This window comes from Anomaloglossus baeobatrachus, chromosome 6 (genome assembly GCF_048569485.1).
Source record: "Anomaloglossus baeobatrachus isolate aAnoBae1 chromosome 6, aAnoBae1.hap1, whole genome shotgun sequence".
In the NCBI taxonomy this organism is placed as follows: Eukaryota; Metazoa; Chordata; class Amphibia; order Anura; family Aromobatidae; genus Anomaloglossus; species Anomaloglossus baeobatrachus.
Window position 1 is genome coordinate 7793115 of NC_134358.1, and position 20576 is coordinate 7813690.

The 20576-nt window shown below is 44.9% G+C and overlaps 1 protein-coding gene and 1 pseudogene across 1 annotated transcript in view; both read right to left on the bottom strand.

Moving 5' to 3' along the window:
* LOC142316921 (uncharacterized) overlaps positions 1–20576 on the bottom strand; it is a 282067-nt gene that overhangs the window by 157661 nt on the left and 103830 nt on the right. Inside the window, exon 9 of the mRNA XM_075352699.1 lies at positions 1197–1300. Coding sequence (XP_075208814.1) covers positions 1197–1300 — 104 coding nt within the window. The remainder of the gene's footprint in view (positions 1–1196; positions 1301–20576) is intronic.
* LOC142243743 (uncharacterized) lies at positions 16807–20212 on the bottom strand (annotated as a pseudogene).

Consider the following 20576-nt stretch of genomic DNA (forward strand, 5'->3'; position numbering starts at 1 on the left):
CAATTTTTCTGCATTTGGAATTTGTTTGCCGTTTTCTAGTACACTATATGGTAAAACTGATAGTTTCATTTAAAAGTACAGCTCGTTCCCCAAAAAATGAGCCCTCACATGACCATATTGACTGAAAAATAAAAAAGTTACGTTTCTCAGAAAAAGAATGGCGAAAAAAAAACGGAAAGCGAAAAATCGGCCGGTCGTGAAGGGGTTAAAGTTTTCGAAATCTTTTTGTAACCAAATCCAGCTTTAAACTTCTCCACAACAGTGTCACGGACCTGCCTGTTGTGTTCCTTGGTCTTCATGATGCTCTCTGCGCTTTACACAGAACCTGAGCCTATCACAGAGCAGGGGCATTATACGGAGACTTGATTACACACAGGGGCTTATATTTATCATCATCAGTCATTTAGGACAACATTGCATCATTCAGAGATCCTCAATCACCTTCTGGAGTGAGTTTGCTGCACTGACAGTAAAGGGGGTGAATAATATTGCACGCCCCAATTTTCAGTTTATTATTTTTTATAAAAGTGTAAAATAAGCAATAAATTTCCTTCCTCTTCACAATTGTGTCACTTGTTGTTGATTCTTCACTGGAACATTAACATTTTTATTTTTATGTTTGAAGCCTGAAATGTGCGAAAAGGTTGAAAAATTCAAGGGGGCTGAATACTTTCGCAAGGCACTGTATTTGTTATGGAGGCACTGAAGGGCATTGTTACTACATTAAAAGAGGGCACTGGGGCCATGAATGATTTACAAGAGGGTAACGGGGCTTCTATCACTTTATGGAGAATTATACCGTCATATGGTCACACTGGGGGCTACGACTATTGCTTTGCACAGAATTTGGCTCATCTCTCAGAGCGGAGTGTGGTAAGGGAGGTTTGGGTTCTCCTGCTCTACATGAATAAGCCCAAGTCTTGGCCAATCGTTCCACCTTTCTGCCAGACTCCGTCCATCCGATTCTCCTGGTTGTTGGTTCTCCCGTCTTCCTTATAAAGTGCCTACTTGCCATTCTCATCCCCCTACATCATTCCTGTTCTCACATCAAACTCTTCACATTTTCGGCAGTTGCCTTCATTTACGACCTTGTAATGTCTGGGGGGCGTTCTACAGGGCACTGGATGGTCCCTCACACCTCCCTCTCCTGGGGTTACAGGTAAAATAATACAAAGCAGAGAAATATAGACGTTTACCTCTCCGGTCAACAGGTAGATGATCTCCAGGGCGAAACTCAATATTCTTTTGGCAATTTTGTTCTGGTGCTTGTCCATGTTTCGTGGATTATTCAGGAAAAGGACTGTTTTGGACGGGAATATAAGAGAAGTGAGTGACTGGGAGGGATTGAGGCCTTCAGAGACCTTTATAAAACAGGAGACGCTCTGACATCATTTGTAATATACAAAATCGCACTTATTCAGCTTTTTCTCAGAGCTGTCACCGCATGGATTGAAGGAGCTTGCTCCACCGGAGACATAACTGATGAGTACACCTCTTGGACCAGCATTTAATTGGTTAACTGGGGTACTCCGAAGCACAAGGAGAGGCAGCCCCCCATCTGGATGGAGGGGTCCAATTTTATATAGTTTTTTTGCTATACTATATATATGTTATGTCCCCCTCGTCAACGAAGGTCTTATGCGGGCTTTACACGGTACGATCTATCATGCAATTTCACGATCGATTGTACCCGCCCCTCGTCGTTTTTAACAAAGTCGTTAATACGCCGTCACACGTACTTACCTGCTGTGCGACGTTGCTGTGAGCGGTGAACATCCACTTTCTGAAGGGGGAGGGACGTTTGGCGTCACAGCCATGTCACACAGCCGCCGGCCAATAGAAGCGGAGGGGCGGAGATGAGCGGGACATAAACATCCCGCCCACCTCCTTCCTTCCGCATTGCAGGCGGGAGCTGCGGGACGCAGGTAAGCTGCTGTTCATCGTTTCCGTGGTGTCACACAGAGCGATGTGTGCTGCCCCGGGTACGATGAACAACCGGCGCCATGTTTAATAAACAATTTTATGAAACCTAGCGACGAGTACACGACTCACGATATGTGAGCGATACTGCGTCGCTAGGAGGTGTCACACTGCCCGACGTCGCAAGCGATGCCAGATGTGCGTCACGAAAACCGTGACCCCGACGATGCATCGCACGATAGATAGTCTTGTGTAAAGCCCGCATTACTGGGGGATAATTCTTAGACCGAGGTGAATTTGTATATTTGGAGGATTGATAATTCGGCCAAGGGTTTGAAGTCTGATTTTCTCTGTGTCCTGTTGAGTTGGTTTTCCTGCATCACATATGCTGGAAAAACCTTAAAAACACTGAAGCTACGGGACAAATTTCTTTGAAGATTATTAGTGCTCATGCTGAGGCATATTTGAACTTCAGTAATCTTAGAAATAATCTTACCCACCCTAGGACCAAAATGATGGTAAAACATCATACTGTGTGTGGGGCACTATGATGGCATCATACTGTGTGTGGGGCACTATGGGGGCATCATACTGTGTGGGGGGGGCATCACCATGCGTGTGGGGGTACTATGGAGGTATCATGCTGTGTAGGAGCACTATGGGGGTATCATGCTGTGTAGGGGCACTACGGGGGTATCATGCTGTGTAGGGGCACTATGGGGGTATTATGCTGTATGGGGCACTATGGAGGCATCACCATGTGTGTAGGGGCCCTATGGAGACATCATACTGTGTGGGAGGCACTATGGGGGCATCATACTGTGTGGGGGCCACTATGGAGGCATCACACTGTGTGGGGGGCACTATGGAGGCATCACACTGTGTGGGGGGGCATTATGGAGGCATCACACTGTGTGTGGGGTACTATGGGGGTATCATGCTGTGTAGTAGCACTAAGGGGGTATCATGATGTATAGGGGCATGATGGGAGCATCATACTATGTGTGGGGCACTATGGGGGTATCATGCTGTGTTGGAGGCACTATGGAGGCATCATACTTTATGGGGGCATCATACTGTGTGTGGGGGCACTATGGCGGCATCACACTGTGTGTGGGGCACTATGGGGGCATCATACTGTGTGGGGACACTATGGGGGCATCATACTGTGTGTGGGGTACTATGGGGGCATCATACTGTGTGTGGGGCACTATGGGGGCATCATACTGTGTGTGGGGTACTATGGGGGCATCATACTGTGTGGGGGGCACTATGGGGGCATCATACTGTGTGTGGGGTACTATGGAGGCATCATACTGTGTGTGGGGTACTATGGAGGCATCATACTGTGTGGGGACACTATTGGGGCATCATACTGTGTGTGGGGTACAATGGAGGCATCATACTGTGTGGGGACACTATGAGGGCATCATACTGTGTGTGCGGCCACTATGGGGGTATCATTCTGTGTGGGGGCAGTATGGGGGCATCATACTGTGTGGGGGGGCACTATGGGGGCATCATACTGTGTGGGGGGGCACTATGGGGGCATCATACTGTGTGTGGGGTACTATGGGGGCATCATACTGTGTGTGGGGTACTATGGAGGCATTATACTGTGTGGGGACACTATGGGGGCATCATACTGTGTGTGGGGCCACTATGGGGGTATCATTCTGTGTGGGGGCATCATACTGTGTGTGGGGGCAGTATGGGGGCATCATACTGTGTGTGGGGGCACTATCTGGGTATCATACTGTGTGTGAGGGCAGTATGGGGGTATCATACTGTGGGGGGCAGTATGGGGGCATCATACTGTGTGTGGGGGCATCATACTGTGTGTGGGGGCATCATACTGTGTGTGGGGGCAGTATGGGGGCATCATACTGTGTGTGGGGGCAGTATGGGGGTATCATACTGTGTGTGGGGGCAGTATGGGGGTATCATACTGTGTGTGGGGGCAGTATGGGGGTATCATACTGTGTGTGAGGGCAGTATGGGGGTATCATACTGTGTGAGGGCAGTATGGGGGCATCATACTGTGTGTGGGGGCAGTATGGGGGCATCATACTGTGTGTGGGGGCACTATGGGGGTATCATTCTGTGTGGGGGCAGTGTGGGGGAATCATACTGTGTGTGGGGGCAGTATGGGGGCATCATACTGTGTGTGGGGGCACTATGGGGGTATCATACTGTGTGTGAGGGCAGTATGAGGGCATCATACTGTGTGTGAGGGCAGTTTGGGGGCATCATACTGTGTGTGGGGGCAGTATGGGGGCATCGTACTGTGTGTGGGGGGAGTATGGGGGTATCATACTGTGTGTGGGAGGAGTATGGGGGTATCATTCTGTGTGGGGGCAGTGTGGGGGCATCATACTGTGTGTGGGGGCATCATACTGTGTGTGGGGGCAGTATGGGGGCATCATACTGTGTGTGGGGGCACTATGGGGGCATCATACTGTGTGTGGGGGCACTATGGGGGCATCATACTGTGTGTGGGGGCACTATGGGGGTATCATACTGTGTGTGATGGCAGTATGGGGGTATCATACTGTGTGTGAGGGCAGTATGGGGGTATCATACTGTGGGGGGCAGTATGGGGGCATCATACTGTGTGTGGGGGCATCATACTGTGTGTGGGGGCAGTATGGGGGTCATGTGGCACACTAATGTGTGTTACTAGGAGAGTATGTGTGTGTGGGGGCAGTATGGGGGCATCATGCTGTGTGTGGGGGCAGTATGGGGGCATCATGCTGTGTGTGGGGGCAGTATGGGGGCATCATGCTGTGTGTGGGGCAGTATGGGGGTATTATACTGTGTGTGGGGGCAGTATGGGGGTATTATACTGTGTGTGGGGGCAGTATGGGGGCATCATACTGTGTGTGGGGCAGTATGGGGGTATTATACTGTGTGTGGGGCAGTATGGGGGTATTATACTGTGTGGGGGCAGTATGGGGGGCATGTGGCACACTAGTGTGCGTTACTAGGAGAGTATGTGTGTGTGGGGGCAGTATGGGGGTATTATACTGTGTGTGGGGGCAGTATGGGGGTATTATACTGTGTGTGGGGCAGTATGGGGGTATTATACTGTGTGTGGGGGCAGTAAGGGGGTCATGTGGCACACTAGTGTGCGTTACTAGGAGAGTATGTGTGTGTGGGGGCAGTATGGGGGTATTATACTGTGTGTGGGGGCAGTATGGGGGTATTATACTGTGTGTGGGGGCAGTATGGGGGTCATGTGGCACACTAGTGTGCGTTACTAGGAGAGTATGTGTGTGTGGGGGCAGTATGGGGGTATTATACTGTGTGTGGGGGCAGTATGGGGGTATTATACTGTGTGTGGGGGCAGTATGGGGGTATTATACTGTGTGTGGGGGCAGTATGGGGGTATTATACTGTGTGTGGGGCAGTATGGGGGTATTATACTGTGTGTGGGGCAGTATGGGGGTATTATACTGTGTGTGGGGGCAGTAGGGGGGTATTATACTGTGTGTGGGGGCAGTATGGGGGTCATGTGGAACACTAGTGTGCGTTACTAGGAAAGTATGTGTGTGTGGGGGCAGTATGGGGGTATTATACTGTGTGTGGGGGCAGTATGGGGGTATTATACTGTGTGTGGGGGCAGTATGGGGGTATTATACTGTGTGTGGGGCAGTATGGGGGTATTATACTGTGTGTGGGGCAGTATGGGGGTATTATACTGTGTGTGGGGGCAGTATGGGGGTATTATACTGTGTGTGGGGCAGTATGGGGGTATTATACTGTGTGTGGGGCAGTATGGGGGTATTATACTGTGTGTGGGGCAGTATGGGGGTATTATACTGTGTGTGGGGGCAGTATGGGGGTATTATACTGTGTGTGGGGCAGTATGGGGGTATTATACTGTGTGTGGGGCAGTATGGGGGTATTATACTGTGTGTGGGGCAGTATGGGGGTATTATACTGTGTGTGGGGGCAGTATGGGGGTATTATACTGTGTGTGGGGCAGTATGGGGGTCATGTGGAACACTAGTGTGCGTTACTAGGAGAGTATGTGTGTGGAGGCAGGTACAGACGTGTGTAGCCCCCAGCTGCCGCTGCACAGGGTCTGTGTCTCCTATCCTCCATGTTACCTTTCCTCTGGTGTCTCCGGTGTTCTCTGGAAGGATCTTGTGCAGCGCAGGTGTCACGTGACGCAGGATGTCAGGTGATCGCCTTTGTCTTTTTGACGTTTTGTTATTTAGCTGTTACCCTTCTGCCGTAAGATGTGAATAGATGAAGGACCTGTGATGTCATCACCATGTGACCAGTCACGTGAGTGGGCGGAGCTCAGCAGTAGGGTATAAGTGGTGGAGGAAGGACCTGTATGGTGACCATGTGACCAGAGGGGGTGGAGCTTGTGCTGAGGGGAGAAGTATATAAAGAGCGGGAGGCTTCTATAGGAAGCGCATAGAGAAGAAGCAAGGGCTGGAAAGAAGTGGTTAACCCCTTCACCCCCGGGCTTTTTCCATTTTATTTTTTTCTTCCTCCCCTTCTTCCGAGAGCCATAAGGCTATGTGCGCACTTACCGGATTTTTCGCGGATTTTGCCGCGGATTTGCTGCATGTTTCGCTGCAGAAAATGTTCATAACATCTCTGCAGTGAATCACCAGCAAAACCTATGGAGAAAAAAAATCCTGTGCGCACTGGGCGGAATTTGACAGCTGCATGTTGTGCTGCGGGATTCCCGCAGCAAAAACAAGTGCATGTCACTTCTTTTCCGCACATCGCTGCGGGATTTCACTCCATTGACTCAATGTTAATCAAGAAATCCCGCAGGGAATAACGCAGGCAGCAAATTCTGTGCGGTTCACTGCGTTTTCCTGCGTTATTCCCTGCGGTATTTTGCGGTTTACCTCCGGTAATGTGCATCACTTGCTTGCGGTTTTGCAGGGAAGTGATGTCATTACAGGAAGAGGAAGTCGTGCAGAGAGTAAACACACACACATCACACACACACAGACACATCACACTCACACACACACACACACACACACACACACACATCACAGACATAGAACACAGACACAGACATCACAGAACACATAGACACAGACACATAGAACACACATAGAAAGAAAACGGAAGTATAGAAAACAAAGAACGTGGGCTCCGCTGCATATTTACCGTCCAGCCGAGGTAAGCACACAGCGGCAGCCCGGTATTCTCAGGCTGGGGAGGGAGAGGGGCAGGGGTAATGTCCCCCGCCTCACTCCCCCTCCGGCAGCCGAGAATATCAGCCGCAGCTGCCCCGGCACTGTCGCATGCAATATGCGACAATACCGGCGTGTCCTCGGCTCTTCTTGCCACCGTGTAGCAGTGGTGGCAAGGTAATACAAGGGGTTAATGATGGTGGGGGACCACCGCCATTAACCCCAGGCTTGATCATGGCAGCGTCTATGTGACAGCTGACATGATCAACCCGTAAGTAAAGTGAAAAAAAACACAGACACCGAAAAATCCTTTATTTTAAATAAAACAAACAAGCCTCGTTCACCATTTTATTAACCCCTCCCGCACCAAAGCTCCGGCGTAATCCAGGTCCGACGTCCAGCGCTGCTTCCATCCAGCCGCGACTGTCACAGACACAGGCTGAATGCAGCAGAGGTAATTACCGGTCATTTCCCACGGCCGGTAATGTGAACTCACTGCCGACCGTGGGAAATGCAGCGATCTGTCATCTATCTATCTATCTATCTATCTATCTGTCCCTCTATCTGTCTATCCCTCTATCTATTCTTCTGTCTATCTACTCAGAATTAAATTACTTTTTTTTTTTTTTCTTCAATGTGCTTTATTGCATTGAATGCAATAAAGCACATCCCAACCCGCACGCGGCAAAACCGCGGCAATACCGCGAATAATACCGCGGTAAAACCGCAGCAAACCGCGGCAAACCGCATGCGGTTTTCGGGTGCGGTTTCCCGCGGTTTTTTACCGCGGGTGCGGTAATCTTTGAGGGCATGCGGAATTTTCTCAAGAAAATTCCACTTCCCAGTGCGCACAGAGCCTAACTCTTTTATTTTTCCGTCAGTCTTGCCATATGAGGGCTTGTTTTTTGCAGGGCGAGTTGTAGTTTTAGATGGAACCATAAGTTTTACCATATAGTGTACTGGGAAACAATTCCCAAGTGTGGAAAAACTGCAAAAAAAGTGTGATGGCACAATAGTTTCGGGATATTTTATTCACCGTGTTCACTATATGGTAAATCTGGTATCGGTGTGATACCTGAGGTTGGTGCGATTTTGTAGACACCAAACATGAATAGAAAACAACAAGAAATGAATAATTGGGTCCATATTATTAAACACCTATATATATGAAGGGTCACCAAAAGAGAGCACAAAAAGAAGAAAGAGAGACCTTCAACCATACATGATTACCGCACCAATATCATAATAAATCCAGGAAAATTCCATTTCATGATCATAAGGTGCAATTTAATTCACATATAACAATACAATTTACCAATAGATTTAAAGGGATGTCATTTGGACACACAAAGTGCAGAAGTGCCTGTAAAAAATCACACCCAGGGAGGCGTGCCTGAAAAGGCAGATCCAGGGGTTTAATAAACCATAACATGCATGGGGATTATTGTAATTGCAAGCATGCAGTATTCTGTAGTACAACCATTGTATACAATTACATTTCATCAGGTTAGCTGAGCATAAGATAATAACCACTATTCAGCAATCACAGCTCATGATAAAACATGATAACAGAATGGAACATTATCCTTGCATATGGGAAAGTGCATACAGAACAAGCTATTATCTCCATGTATGGAAAGGTGCTGTCACAGCCTGAACCATAGCCATGGCAATTGGGAAACAAAAAGCTCCCTTGTGAATATAAGAGGCTGGACCGGCAGATAGGATAACCTACCACAATAACCCCAGGACCTGGTACAGACACACCACCCTGCACCTCGACGCGTTTCGCTGTCGCTTCGTCGGGAGGCACGCCTCCCTGGGTGTGATTTTTTACAGGCACTTCTGCACTTTGTGTGTCCAAATGACATCCCTTTAAATCTATTGGTAAATTGTATTGTTATATGTGAATTAAATTGCACCTTATGATCATGAAATGGAATTTTCCTGGATTTATTATGATATTGGTGCGGTAATCATGTATGGTTGAAGGTCTCTCTTTCTTCTTTTTGTACCAAACATGAATAGGTTTACTTGTATCTAAGGCTAGTTTCACACTTGCGTTGGACGGCTTCCGTAGCATTGCGTTGTGTGACGGATGCTACGGATCGTTCAAAACAACGGAAAGCTTTTTTTTTTTTTTTTTTCTTCTTTACAGTTTTACCGGCAGCAGACTATTGTGAACGATCAGCTGAGCGCTCTCACATGCCGGCGGTAGGGCGCTCAGCTGAGCACTCTCACATGCCGGCGGCCGGGCGCTCAGCTGAGCACTCTCACATGCCGGCGGCCGGGCGCTCAGCTGAGCGCTCTCGCATGCCGGCGGCCGGGCGCTCAGCTGAGCGCTCTCGCATGCCGGCGGCCGGGCGCTCAGCTGAGCGCTCTCGCATGCCGGCGGCCGGGCGCTCAGCTGAGCGCTCTCGCATGCCGGCGGCCGGGCGCTCAGCTGAGCGCTCTCGCATGCCGGCGGCCGGGCGCTCAGCTGAGCGCTCTCGCATGCCGGCGGCCGGGCGCTCAGCTGAGCGCTCTCGCATGCCGGCGGCCGGGCGCTCAGCTGAGCGCTCTCGCATGCCGGCGGCCGGGCGCTCAGCTGAGCGCTCTCGCATGCCGGCGGCCGGGCGCTCAGCTGAGCGCTCTCGCATGCCGGCGGCCGGGCGCTCAGCTGAGCGCTCTCGCATGCCGACAGCCGGGCGCTCAGCTGAGCGCTCTCACATGCCGGCGGCCGCTCTCACATGCCGGCGGCCGGGCGCTCAGCTGAGCACTCTCACATGCTGGCAGCCGGGCGCTCAGCTGAACGTTCGGCCACCGAGAGAAAAAATAAAGTTTGTAATTTTTAAAAAAAAAAAAAAAAATGCGCATTGAAATCCTACGGATTGCGCTGCTCAAAAAAAGTTACATGCTGCGTTTCTTCCGCCCGACGCAGCATCAAAATAACGACGCTGCGTCGTCCAGCAGATGCAACGCTGACACTTGAGTTACAGTGCGTTGTCCATACAAGTCTATGGAGAATAGCGCAGTGCGTTAACGGACTGCGCTATTCTCCATAGTGACGGAGTCCGCTGAACGCAAGTGTGAAAGTGCCCTAAGGGATTAAAAAAAATTCACAAGTTTGTCCAAATAAAAGTGGCGTACATTTTGCGCCATTTTCTGAAACCCGTAGTGTTCTGATTTTTCAGCATCTCTGGCTCAGTGATGGCTTATTTTTTGCGTCTCGAGCTGACGTTTTTAACTGTACTATTTTTGCGCAGATGTTACGTTTGGATCGCCTATGATTGCATTTTGCGCAAAATTTGCGGAGACCAAAAAAACCACAATTTTTGCGTTTGGAATTTTTTTGCTGCTACGTCATTTAACGATCAGATTAATTGATTTTATATTTTGATACATCGGGTATTTCTGAACGCGGCAATACCAAATACGTGTATTTTTTTAACCTTTTAATTTTCAATGGGGTGATTTTATTTTTTTAATTTTTTAAAAAAATTTTTTTACTTTTTTTATTTTACTAGGTCCCTTAGGGGGTTTTATGGATCAGTTATCTGATCACTCTGCCATATCTCCAGATCACAGCTACAGAGCACAGATCTGCAGAAAAGGAGCTCTCCTATTACACACCGCAGTCTGCTCACGTGACTTCCAATGGGAGCGGGCTAAGTGATCATAATGGCAGCGCGCATATACATCTCGCTGCCAGATTTTGGCAGCGAGATGTAAGGGGTTAATAGTCGCGGGTGGAAGCGATTCCATTGTCGACTAGCAGGCACATGTCAGCTGTTGAAGTCAGCTGATATGTGCATGGATCGCTGCTGCCTGCCCACAGCAGTGGGCGGGGATTAACCTCACACAATCCATGACATACCCAGTACGTCATGGGTCGTAAGGGGTTAATGGCTGACTGAAAAGACGGTGATGAATAGCAGCTCCAGACTCCTCCGGTCTCTTCATCAGGCCGAGTATAACATGAAATCTGTCCATGATGCTGTGGTCTTTGTTACAAAAATGTTTGGCCACAGGTAGATCCATCCTTTTTTCTCTAATTGTGTGGCGGTGAGAATTCATCCTTGTCCTGAGCTGTTGTCCGGTCTCCCCTACATACAGACCCCCAGGTGGACATTTGGTACATATAATTAAGTACACCCCATTGGTTGTGGTGCAGCTGAAGGTACCTGGGATCTTGTAGTCCTGATGTGATCTGGGGATCTTTCTCTTGTCCGTTGTCAGTATAAATGGACAGGTCTTACATGTTTTCTGGTTGCAGGGAAATGTTCCTGTTGTTGGAGAGGACAGGGAGCTTCTGACAATGATGCTTCTTAGATTCGGGGGCTCCTAAAACACAGAAGTGGGGGGTCTGGAAAAATAGATTGTAATGGGGCATCTTTGTGCAGTAATGGTTGTAGTTTCCGTGCAGCTCCTCTAAACACCCCCAGATGTGGATTGTAGGTGATTACAAGAGGAGCCCGGTTGTTTTCTTCTCTAGTTTTGTAATGTAGGAGATGGTTCCTTGATATTCTGGTGGCTCTTGGAATCTGGTTTTCAGTTGCTCTTGGATGGAAGCCTTGATTCAAAAAGGTCTTTCTGAGTCCCCCAAGGTGATAATGGCCCTCAAAGTGTGGAGCGAGATCTGCATAAAGACCCTGTTCGTATTGTGGAGGAGGACGACAAGAAAAAAAGAAACCATGCAGTGTATACACTTTTTTTGGGTGGGAAGTGGTGCATGAGAATACACCAGAAAAAAACAAATCACTTAACCCTTGGCCTTATTAATAATAATAATTATTAATAATAATCTTTATTTCTATAGCACCAACATATTCCGCAGCGCTTTACAATTCAAAGGTTTATATACCATAATTCATAAGTAAGGCTATGTGCGCACGTTGCATACTGGCCCTGCAGAAATTTCTGCAGCGATTTGAACAGCACACGTGCATTTCAAATCGCTGCAGAAAGAGTCCGTAGTGAAAAAAAAAAAAACGATTCCATGCACTCTGCCTGCAGCCCCTCCCATAGACAGAGCGGGGACTGCAGGCAGAGCGCAGGAAAAAAGTGACATGTCACTTCTTAGAATGCGCGCTTCGGGCAGCAGCCGAAGCGCTGCGCTCTAATACGCCACGTGCGCACGTCTCCTGCATAATCTTCATAGATTATGCTGGGGACGCAGGACGCATGCAGTTACGCTGTGGTGCAGATCGCAGCGTAACTGCATGCAATTATGCAACGTGCGCACATAGCCTAACAGTTAAAGAAAATACAATAATTAGAGCAAAAAAATGATATCCCTTCTCGTGAGAGCTTACAATCGACAATGGGGTGAGGTGGGGATGAAGGCCAGCCATCTCGAGGAAATGGGGGATAGATAAAGGCTGCAGGAGCTGTCACCAGCAAATCTTTGTGATGCTTTTGAGTGCGGTGGAGTTTGATGGAGAGTTATGGTCTAAGAAATCGTGGAATGGATATATATATGAATTGACTTTGATTAGGGAGTGTGATAGGCCACCCTAAAAAGAAGTGTTGTTAGGGAGCGTCTGAAGCTTTGTAAGTTGTGGATCATCCTGGTTTCTTGGGGTAGAGCATTCCAGAGGATTGGGGCAGCTCGGGATAAGTCTTGGAGCCGGGAGCGGGAGGTTCGGATTAGTGTGGATGTTACTTGAAAGTTGTTTGTGCGGAGCGTAGAAAACAGGGAGGGTGATAGACAGTGATGACGGTGGAGATGTAGAGGGTGCCGCACTGTGGAGAGCTTTGTTGGTGAGAACATCAATTTGAATTGGATCCTGTGATATATCGGCAGCAAGTGCTATCACTGGCACAGAGCAGAAGTATCCGAGTAACAGTTAGCCAGATAGGTGACCCTGGCTGCAGCATTAAGGACTGTAGAGGAGAGAGTCTAGTTAGGGGGAGACCAAGTTATTGTAGTCAAGGTGGGAGTGGATCAGGGATACGGTGAGGGTTTTTGTAGTTTCCATGGTGAGAAAGAGGTGGATTCTAGAGATATTCTTGAGGTGCAAGTGACAGGAGCGGGCAAGAGATTGTATATAGTGTGGAGCACACTCACTTGTAAAACACGTTCTTAAAACAATGAAGAAAAAAAACTGTAAAAAGAGTCTGCAGAAGCACCCTGCACCTGCTCTACCCATTCTTAGAGACTGCAAACTGATTATAGATGTATATTATAAGCACGTTGTATGCAAGTCTGTGCGTGTCGTGTAGATTTCTTTCCAGGTTTGGTCAAAGGCAGTCCAGTGCAGAAAACGACGTCTTTGCTGAAAATCCACATAATGCAAGTGGTATGTGTGTAAAAAAAAAAAAAACAAAAAAAACTAATAAGTTGTAAACCAATGTGTGTTTTGTTTCTCTTTAGTAACAAACAGGTCTCTATGTAAAATGTTTTTTGGTTTAGCACAAAGCACGTACAATTTTTACTGATTGACTAAATAGTGAGAAACAGGTGTATTTTCTAAATCCAGATCCTAAATCAGAGTTAGTAGTATATGGTTTTCAGTCAGGAGACTGATTAATCCTAAAAGGACAAGCGAAAAAGAGCTATGAGTCAAGATTAGATGAGTTGATCCAGCTTGTCCCAACCACAGAAATTTCGATAAAGCTCAACGGCAGGACAACATGGATTCACGCCTCGCATTGCAGAAGGGTCGATCCACCGGAGCTGCATTGAGCGTCCTGCTCATATTTATCCTTTTCAAAAAGACCTGTACAGTCTCAGACCATCATTGCCAAAACAGATAGAAGAGAGGACTTAGAGAGCCTTGAGACATGGGAAAGTCCAACTACAAAGGGTGAGGACTCGCCTAGGAGTCCTTTGTCTCAAGACGGTGAAGAAACCCTTTCCCCTCTCCACCCATTCTTCAACGTTCAGTCAGGCAGGATTTCCCAACAGATCTTTCTTCCTCTTTTCCTAAAGGAAACACAGTACCCTTGGTATTTGGAAAATGGAGGAGTCAAAGGGGGGGCTATTGAGGGTACGAATTGAGTAATCTAAAATACTTAATTCAGCCATTTCATAGACCCAAATATATGGTTTAGTTAATGTAACCTAACAATTTATAATTTTTTTTATTTCCTACTAACTCATATATAAATATATTCAGTGATTTTCCTTAATACACAATGCTAGCTATGGACTCTCTCATCTCGGGAAACGTTTTGGAAGAGCCTATCCCAGCAGGCTAAAGTCTCCCTGGCCTAGTCTGCTGAGCACTGGCAGTGACACGTGAGTTAATGTTACATCTCAGAACCAAACAGACCTGACACAACCGAAGCAGAAAGCGGCTGCTATTTTACCCATTATTCCAGAAGGTTTCTCCAAGTCAGCGCCACAAACTGTTTACATGAAGCCTCATCATCTTTTGTTTTTTTTATCAAGAACAGATCATCCAGGTTCACGAAGTGGCCCTAAGTGGACTAGCACTGACCAAGCATCCTCCTTTTTGTTTCATATCTGGAAAGAAGAACCATAGACAATCTGTAGCAAATTTTTTTTTTATCTTTTTTTTGGTTATGTGATAATTTTAAGAGAAGGTCTAGATTCAATCTTTCTTAATCAGGATAATGTGCCCTAATGAAAGTAATAACGCCAATTCTAATAGCCCCTATAAATCATAAAATTATTTTTAATAAATAAAATAAGTACTTAAGGGGGAAGCTAAAGCCTATAGTGTTAAATTAAACAAAAATCTAATGGAAAACCCATATATATAGATGTAATTAGAGTCCCAAAGGGAGTAGGTCACAAATAAGTTCCAAATAAAATATATCTAAATGGGGAAAATTTTAAAATTTAAGGTTGATAACATTCACAGATATCTTAAGGGGGAACTGTGGAGTTGGCCTGAGCTATAGCTTGCTTGTTCAAACGTAATAAGAATATATCTGTGTATGTAAATAATCAAAATGTAGATGTAGTTGCATAATTATCTGTGTGTATATAGCAATTGCACAGACCTATAATATAATTTTAAGCTGTATAGTCATGAAAGGGTTATCAAGAATAAGTAAATAGATTTACAAACAATGAACAAAAAAGTATTTATGCTTATCAGTAGTTTCACACAAAGAAGGAATGTGTCATCTGTGAGATGAAATGTGTGTACCTACACTCCCCAACCCTCTCTATGCTGCTTCGATGTGTGAGAGAAGACAGATTGATACTTTTTGTCCATGTCTGAAGGTTGAAATGTAATACTAAAATCTGAGCTATAGAATACCCGAGGTCAGACGCAAGCCTGAGCTCAAACAGAGAACATGTCTTGTGTGATCATTGTCTAATTTATTAACATCAGCTCTGATATATAGCTAATACGGCACCGGCCTCCGAATATCCTAAACGAAGATACCATTAGCCATCTTCAACTAAATTTCTACCTTGACAATAGGAGGTGATGGAGAGATCGGTGTCAAGTATAACTGTCTGGGTGTTATACTTGACACTGATCTCTCCTTCACCTCCCACATACAATCTCTTGCCCGCTCCTGCCGCTTGCACCTCAAGAACATCTCTAGAATCCGCCCCTTTCTCACTATGGAAACGTCAAAAACCCTCACCGTGGCCCTGATCTACTCTCGCCTTGACTACTGTAACTCTATATTAATTGGTCTCCCCCTAACTAGACTCTCTCCTCTACAGTCCATCCTTAATGCAGCAGCTAGGGTCACCTATTTGGCTAATCGCTACTCGGATGCCTTTGCTCTGTGCCAGTCATTGCACTGGCTGCCCATATATCACAGGATCCAATTCAAACTGCTTGTTCTCACCCACAAAGCTCTCCACAGTGCGGCACCCCCCTACATCTCCACCCTCCTCTCTGTCTATCACCCCACCCGTTATCTACGCTCTGCAAGTGACTTTCGACTAACATCCACACTAATTCGAACCTCCCACTCCCGGATCCAAGACTTCTTCCGAGCTGCACCAACCCTCTGGAACGCTCTACCCCAAGAAGTTAGGACAATTCCTAACTTACTCAGCTTCAGACGCACCCTAAAGACGCATCTTTTTAGGGCGGCCTATCACACTCCCTAATGAGATTCGATTCACATAGTCCCTCTACAACTTCTCACAACATAACTCCACATCAAACTCCATGGCACCCAAAGGCATCTCAAGGCTCGGGCCCACTGGTTGAGGAAACCATTATCTATCCCCCATGTCCGTGAGATGGCTGGATTGTCATTGTAAATAAACACTTGAACCTTGCCTCTCCCCCCCCATCTCATTGTAGATTGTAAGCTCTCACGAGCAGGGTTGTGTTTTTTCTTTTTTTTTTTTTTCCTCTAAATATTGTATTTCTATAACTGTTACTTGTTTGTATATGATCCTCCTGAATTGTAAAGCGCTGCAGAATATGTTGGCGCTATAGAAATAAAGATTATTATTATTATTATAACACCCAGACAGCGGGCCTGCTGCCTCGGAGTTATTGTGGTGCCACACACAGAGAGGAAGATGTTGGGTTTGGGGAGGTTAGTAGACGGAAGGAGTAGAAGTAGTTCTCTCGTTAGACAACACATCACTGAAGTACTGTAAATGTTCTCAGTTATCTTTTCCCGTATTCTTAGAATAGCACTTAGCATCGGTGCAGACACAGATAATTGCTGATCACCGATTCATGAAATTTTGCATGAATACCTTAATTTATTATCAAAGATGACTGCACCAAACAATACAAGTCCTTTTCAGCATTTGTGCTATTCCTATTTCCTCGAATTGTAAACTTTCGACCCAAGCCCTCGCTCCTGAATGAATTGTTGAACCAGGTTACCTGTCATGTCATATATTGTTTGCACGTGCGTCCTCTGAATTATAAAGCGCTTTAGAATATGTTGGTGCTACATCAATAAAAAAATGTTATCCACACCAGCCAGTAATCTGTTTGCATGAAGGTCAAAAGGAGATTGGTTCACATATGTTCAGAAATAAAAAGCTTACTTGGGATAGTCTTTTTTTTTTTTTCTTTCTTACTGTCATTATTGATTCTCCGCCGCAATGCTTGTGATGATGATTCACCTTTCTCCTCATGTTCACAGTACGCTTCCTCCATGGATCCTAATCACAGTTAAAGTTGCTATTTTAATTCTTTGCTATTATAGGATTTCCCATACCCCAACAAGAATATGGTTTTGTGTCAATGAAAATTTTCTCATCAGTTTTAAAATTTTATTTACTTGCAAAACATTTTCCACATTTAAAACATTAAAACTGCTTGTCTCCTGAGTGACTTTTTTGATGTTTTATGACACTTGACTTATCTGTAAAGCGCTTCCCACATTGTGGACATGGATACGGCTTCTCTCCTCGGTGAATTCTTTCATGTATAATAAGATTAGGTTTACCAGTAAAGCATTTTCCACATAGTGAACATGAGTATGGCTTCTCGCCTGTGTGCGTTCTCTCATGTCTACCAAGATTTGATTTATCTATAAAACTCTTCCCACATACTAGACATGAATATGGCTTCTCCCCTGTGTGGCCTCTCTCATGTGCAACAATACTTGCTTTGTCTGTAAAGCATTTCCCACATTCTGGACATGAATACGGCTTCTCTCCAGTGTGAATTCTCCCATGTGAAATAAGATTTGCCTTTTCTGTAAAACATTTCCCACATAGTGAACATGAATACGGCTTCTCACCAGTGTGGATTTTCTCATGTCTAGCAAGATGTGTTTTAGTTCTAAAGCATTTCCCACATTCAGAGCATGAATACGGCTTTTCTCCTGTGTGAATTTTCTGATGATTAGCAAGAATTGCTTTTGTTGAAAAAAACTTCTCACATTCAGAACATGAATACGGCTTCTCTCCTGTGTGACTTCTCTTATGTGAAACAAGATGTGGTTTATCTGAAAAGCACTTTCCACATATTAAGCAGGCATACGGCTTCTCTCCTGTGTGTTTTCTCTCATGTATAATTAGCTGTGAGTTACATGTAAAGCATTTCCCACATTCTGAACAGAAGAACGGCTTCCCCAATGTGTGATTTCTTCTGATCTGTAATCGGTCGGGAGAAGGGTCTTTATGATTAGGGAGATTATAAGATAGATCTGAAAAACAGAATAAATTGATCAGCTCACCAATGTTGCAGTCCCGTAATGAGAATCCAGCGCACGGATGGTTTGGAATACCCAACAATAGCAAAAATTGTTGGAATACAAACGACTGCAGGTGACAATCTACCCACCCTCCAAGATTCTCTCCCAAGGATACAAATCCCGAAACAATTGGTCTCATTGGGAGGGGGGGGGATATTTTTGTGAATCTTCATGAGGGAGTGGTAGATTGGCACCACAGGCGTTGATACATACAAGTAGTTTTTGTATCCATTACTGCCATAAATAATCCCTCCACCAATAATTTGAGTAGCAGAGAGTTAAAATCATTCGTGGGATTATGATGCAATTCCAAGTAAATATCAATATTCCAGATCTTGAAGGTTAAGTTTTTCATATAAACCTGAGTCAAGGGGAACAATTGCCCGCCCTTATCAGCTTTCCTTATAATTAAGTTTTTGTTATTTTTTTATTTTTGTAATATCATGAGTTTTATATATCTTTATATAGGTTTTAAAATGCATTTGTATGTTAACCCACTAATTGCAGAACCTACAGGTGAGCAATTAGTGGTGCGTGGATTTCCTTCTTTAAGAAGGATCTGTTCAGTTATGGTTCAGACCATGATTAAGACAACTTGTTGAAACGCGTCGCTCTGACCTGGGGCTACAGAATATTATTTTGCATGTCCCTGGATTTTATTGTAATCTACTAATCTACTAATAAAGAAGAAAAACTTTTTATTGAATACGAGACTGCGCTGGATAGAGATAGATAGATAGATAGATAGATATAGATTATTATATATATATATATATATATATATATATATATATATATATATATATATATATATATATATATATATATATATATATATATATATATATATATATATATATATATATATTATATATAAATAAATAAATAAAATTTATTCATATATTCTTTTGCTATAAGATAGATCTGTTCTGTGAAGTTTTGGTGGTATGGTTGTACGTTTTTCTCCTAAAGAGTGCTGCATGATATTTTCATCTTTTATTATTTAGTGATAACATAAAATTTTCTTTACATTGCTCATTAGGATTTTTGTCAAGATTAAAAAAAAATGGATGTCAGGATTATTTGATTTTTTTTTTTTAAATCACAAAGTAGGCAAAGATATAACTTGAATAGAAGGAAAAGATATCGGTACATCCAACGTAAAATAATTTTTCATTATTTTCACATGGTATTAAAAAAGTCCATCCATATTTAGAAGACCCTGACGCGTTTCCGACGCAAAAGAGCGTCCTTAATCATAAGCCTATGAGTCTATGATTAAGGACGCTCTTTTGCGTCGGAAACGTGTCAGGGACTTCTAAATATGGATGGACTTTTTTTAATACCATGTGAAAATAAAGAAAAATTATTTTACGTTGGATGTGCCGGTATCTTTTCCTTCTATTCAAGTTATAGTCCACCTGGCGGACTTCATATCGTTGCACTCCATAGATGTGTGGTGACCTATTCCATTGGACGTGTCAAGCTTTCCTCCACTTCGTCTGTTGTTGCAAATATATAACATTCATATTAAACTGGAAATACGCATGAAGTTTTGAGGTCTTCTTTTAGCGCCAAAGACAGAGTTAAAGGATAACTGTAGAGTTGGCTTTACATCATCCTATTTGGCAGTTACACGACTACTGATCTGTAAATATTTACCGAGTGGGGGTCGTTTAGAGACCTCTACACAGGTAGACCGCACTTAACGACAAATACTGAACGATTGGTAATAGATTGTACAGTCTGCCGTTGTTTTCGTCAGTGAGAATTTACACAGGACGATGTCTGCAAAGAACGAGATCACGAGACGGGATCCCAAGGCAAAGCATTAAAGATTTAGGACTTTAACCACTCGGTGACTTGTGAGGTGACTCTACATCATATGAGCTCAGAGACCACCTCACACTGTGGCTGTCAGACGTGTTATACAGCATTTAACTCTGATCCTGGCAGTTTAAAATCTTAGATGTCGTCTAAGGTGATTTTATTTTTTTGTTTTTACCTCCCTGAATTCTGTCAGCCATTTTTAAGGACTACCTACCACGGCAATTTAACCTCATCACGCAAAAATACATATGTGACAGACAGTGCAGGGCCGGCGGCCACGTGTGGAGGAGCCTCAGGATCCAAGCGCTCTCCTTGTGCAACAGATACTTGGTCTCTTCCATAGCCCACATCTATGTCTAACAGCAGCGGAAGGAACTGAGCTCCGATTGCTGCTGTTAGCTATTTAAATGCTGCTTCATAGGGGACAGTGATTGTCACAATATACTGTACTACTGAGGAAAGATTTTAAAAATATATAAAAATTCTAATCACATGCTCTTTTACATAGCAAATCAAAAATATAAACATTTGGTATCATCGCATCCGTAAAAGTCCGGTCTG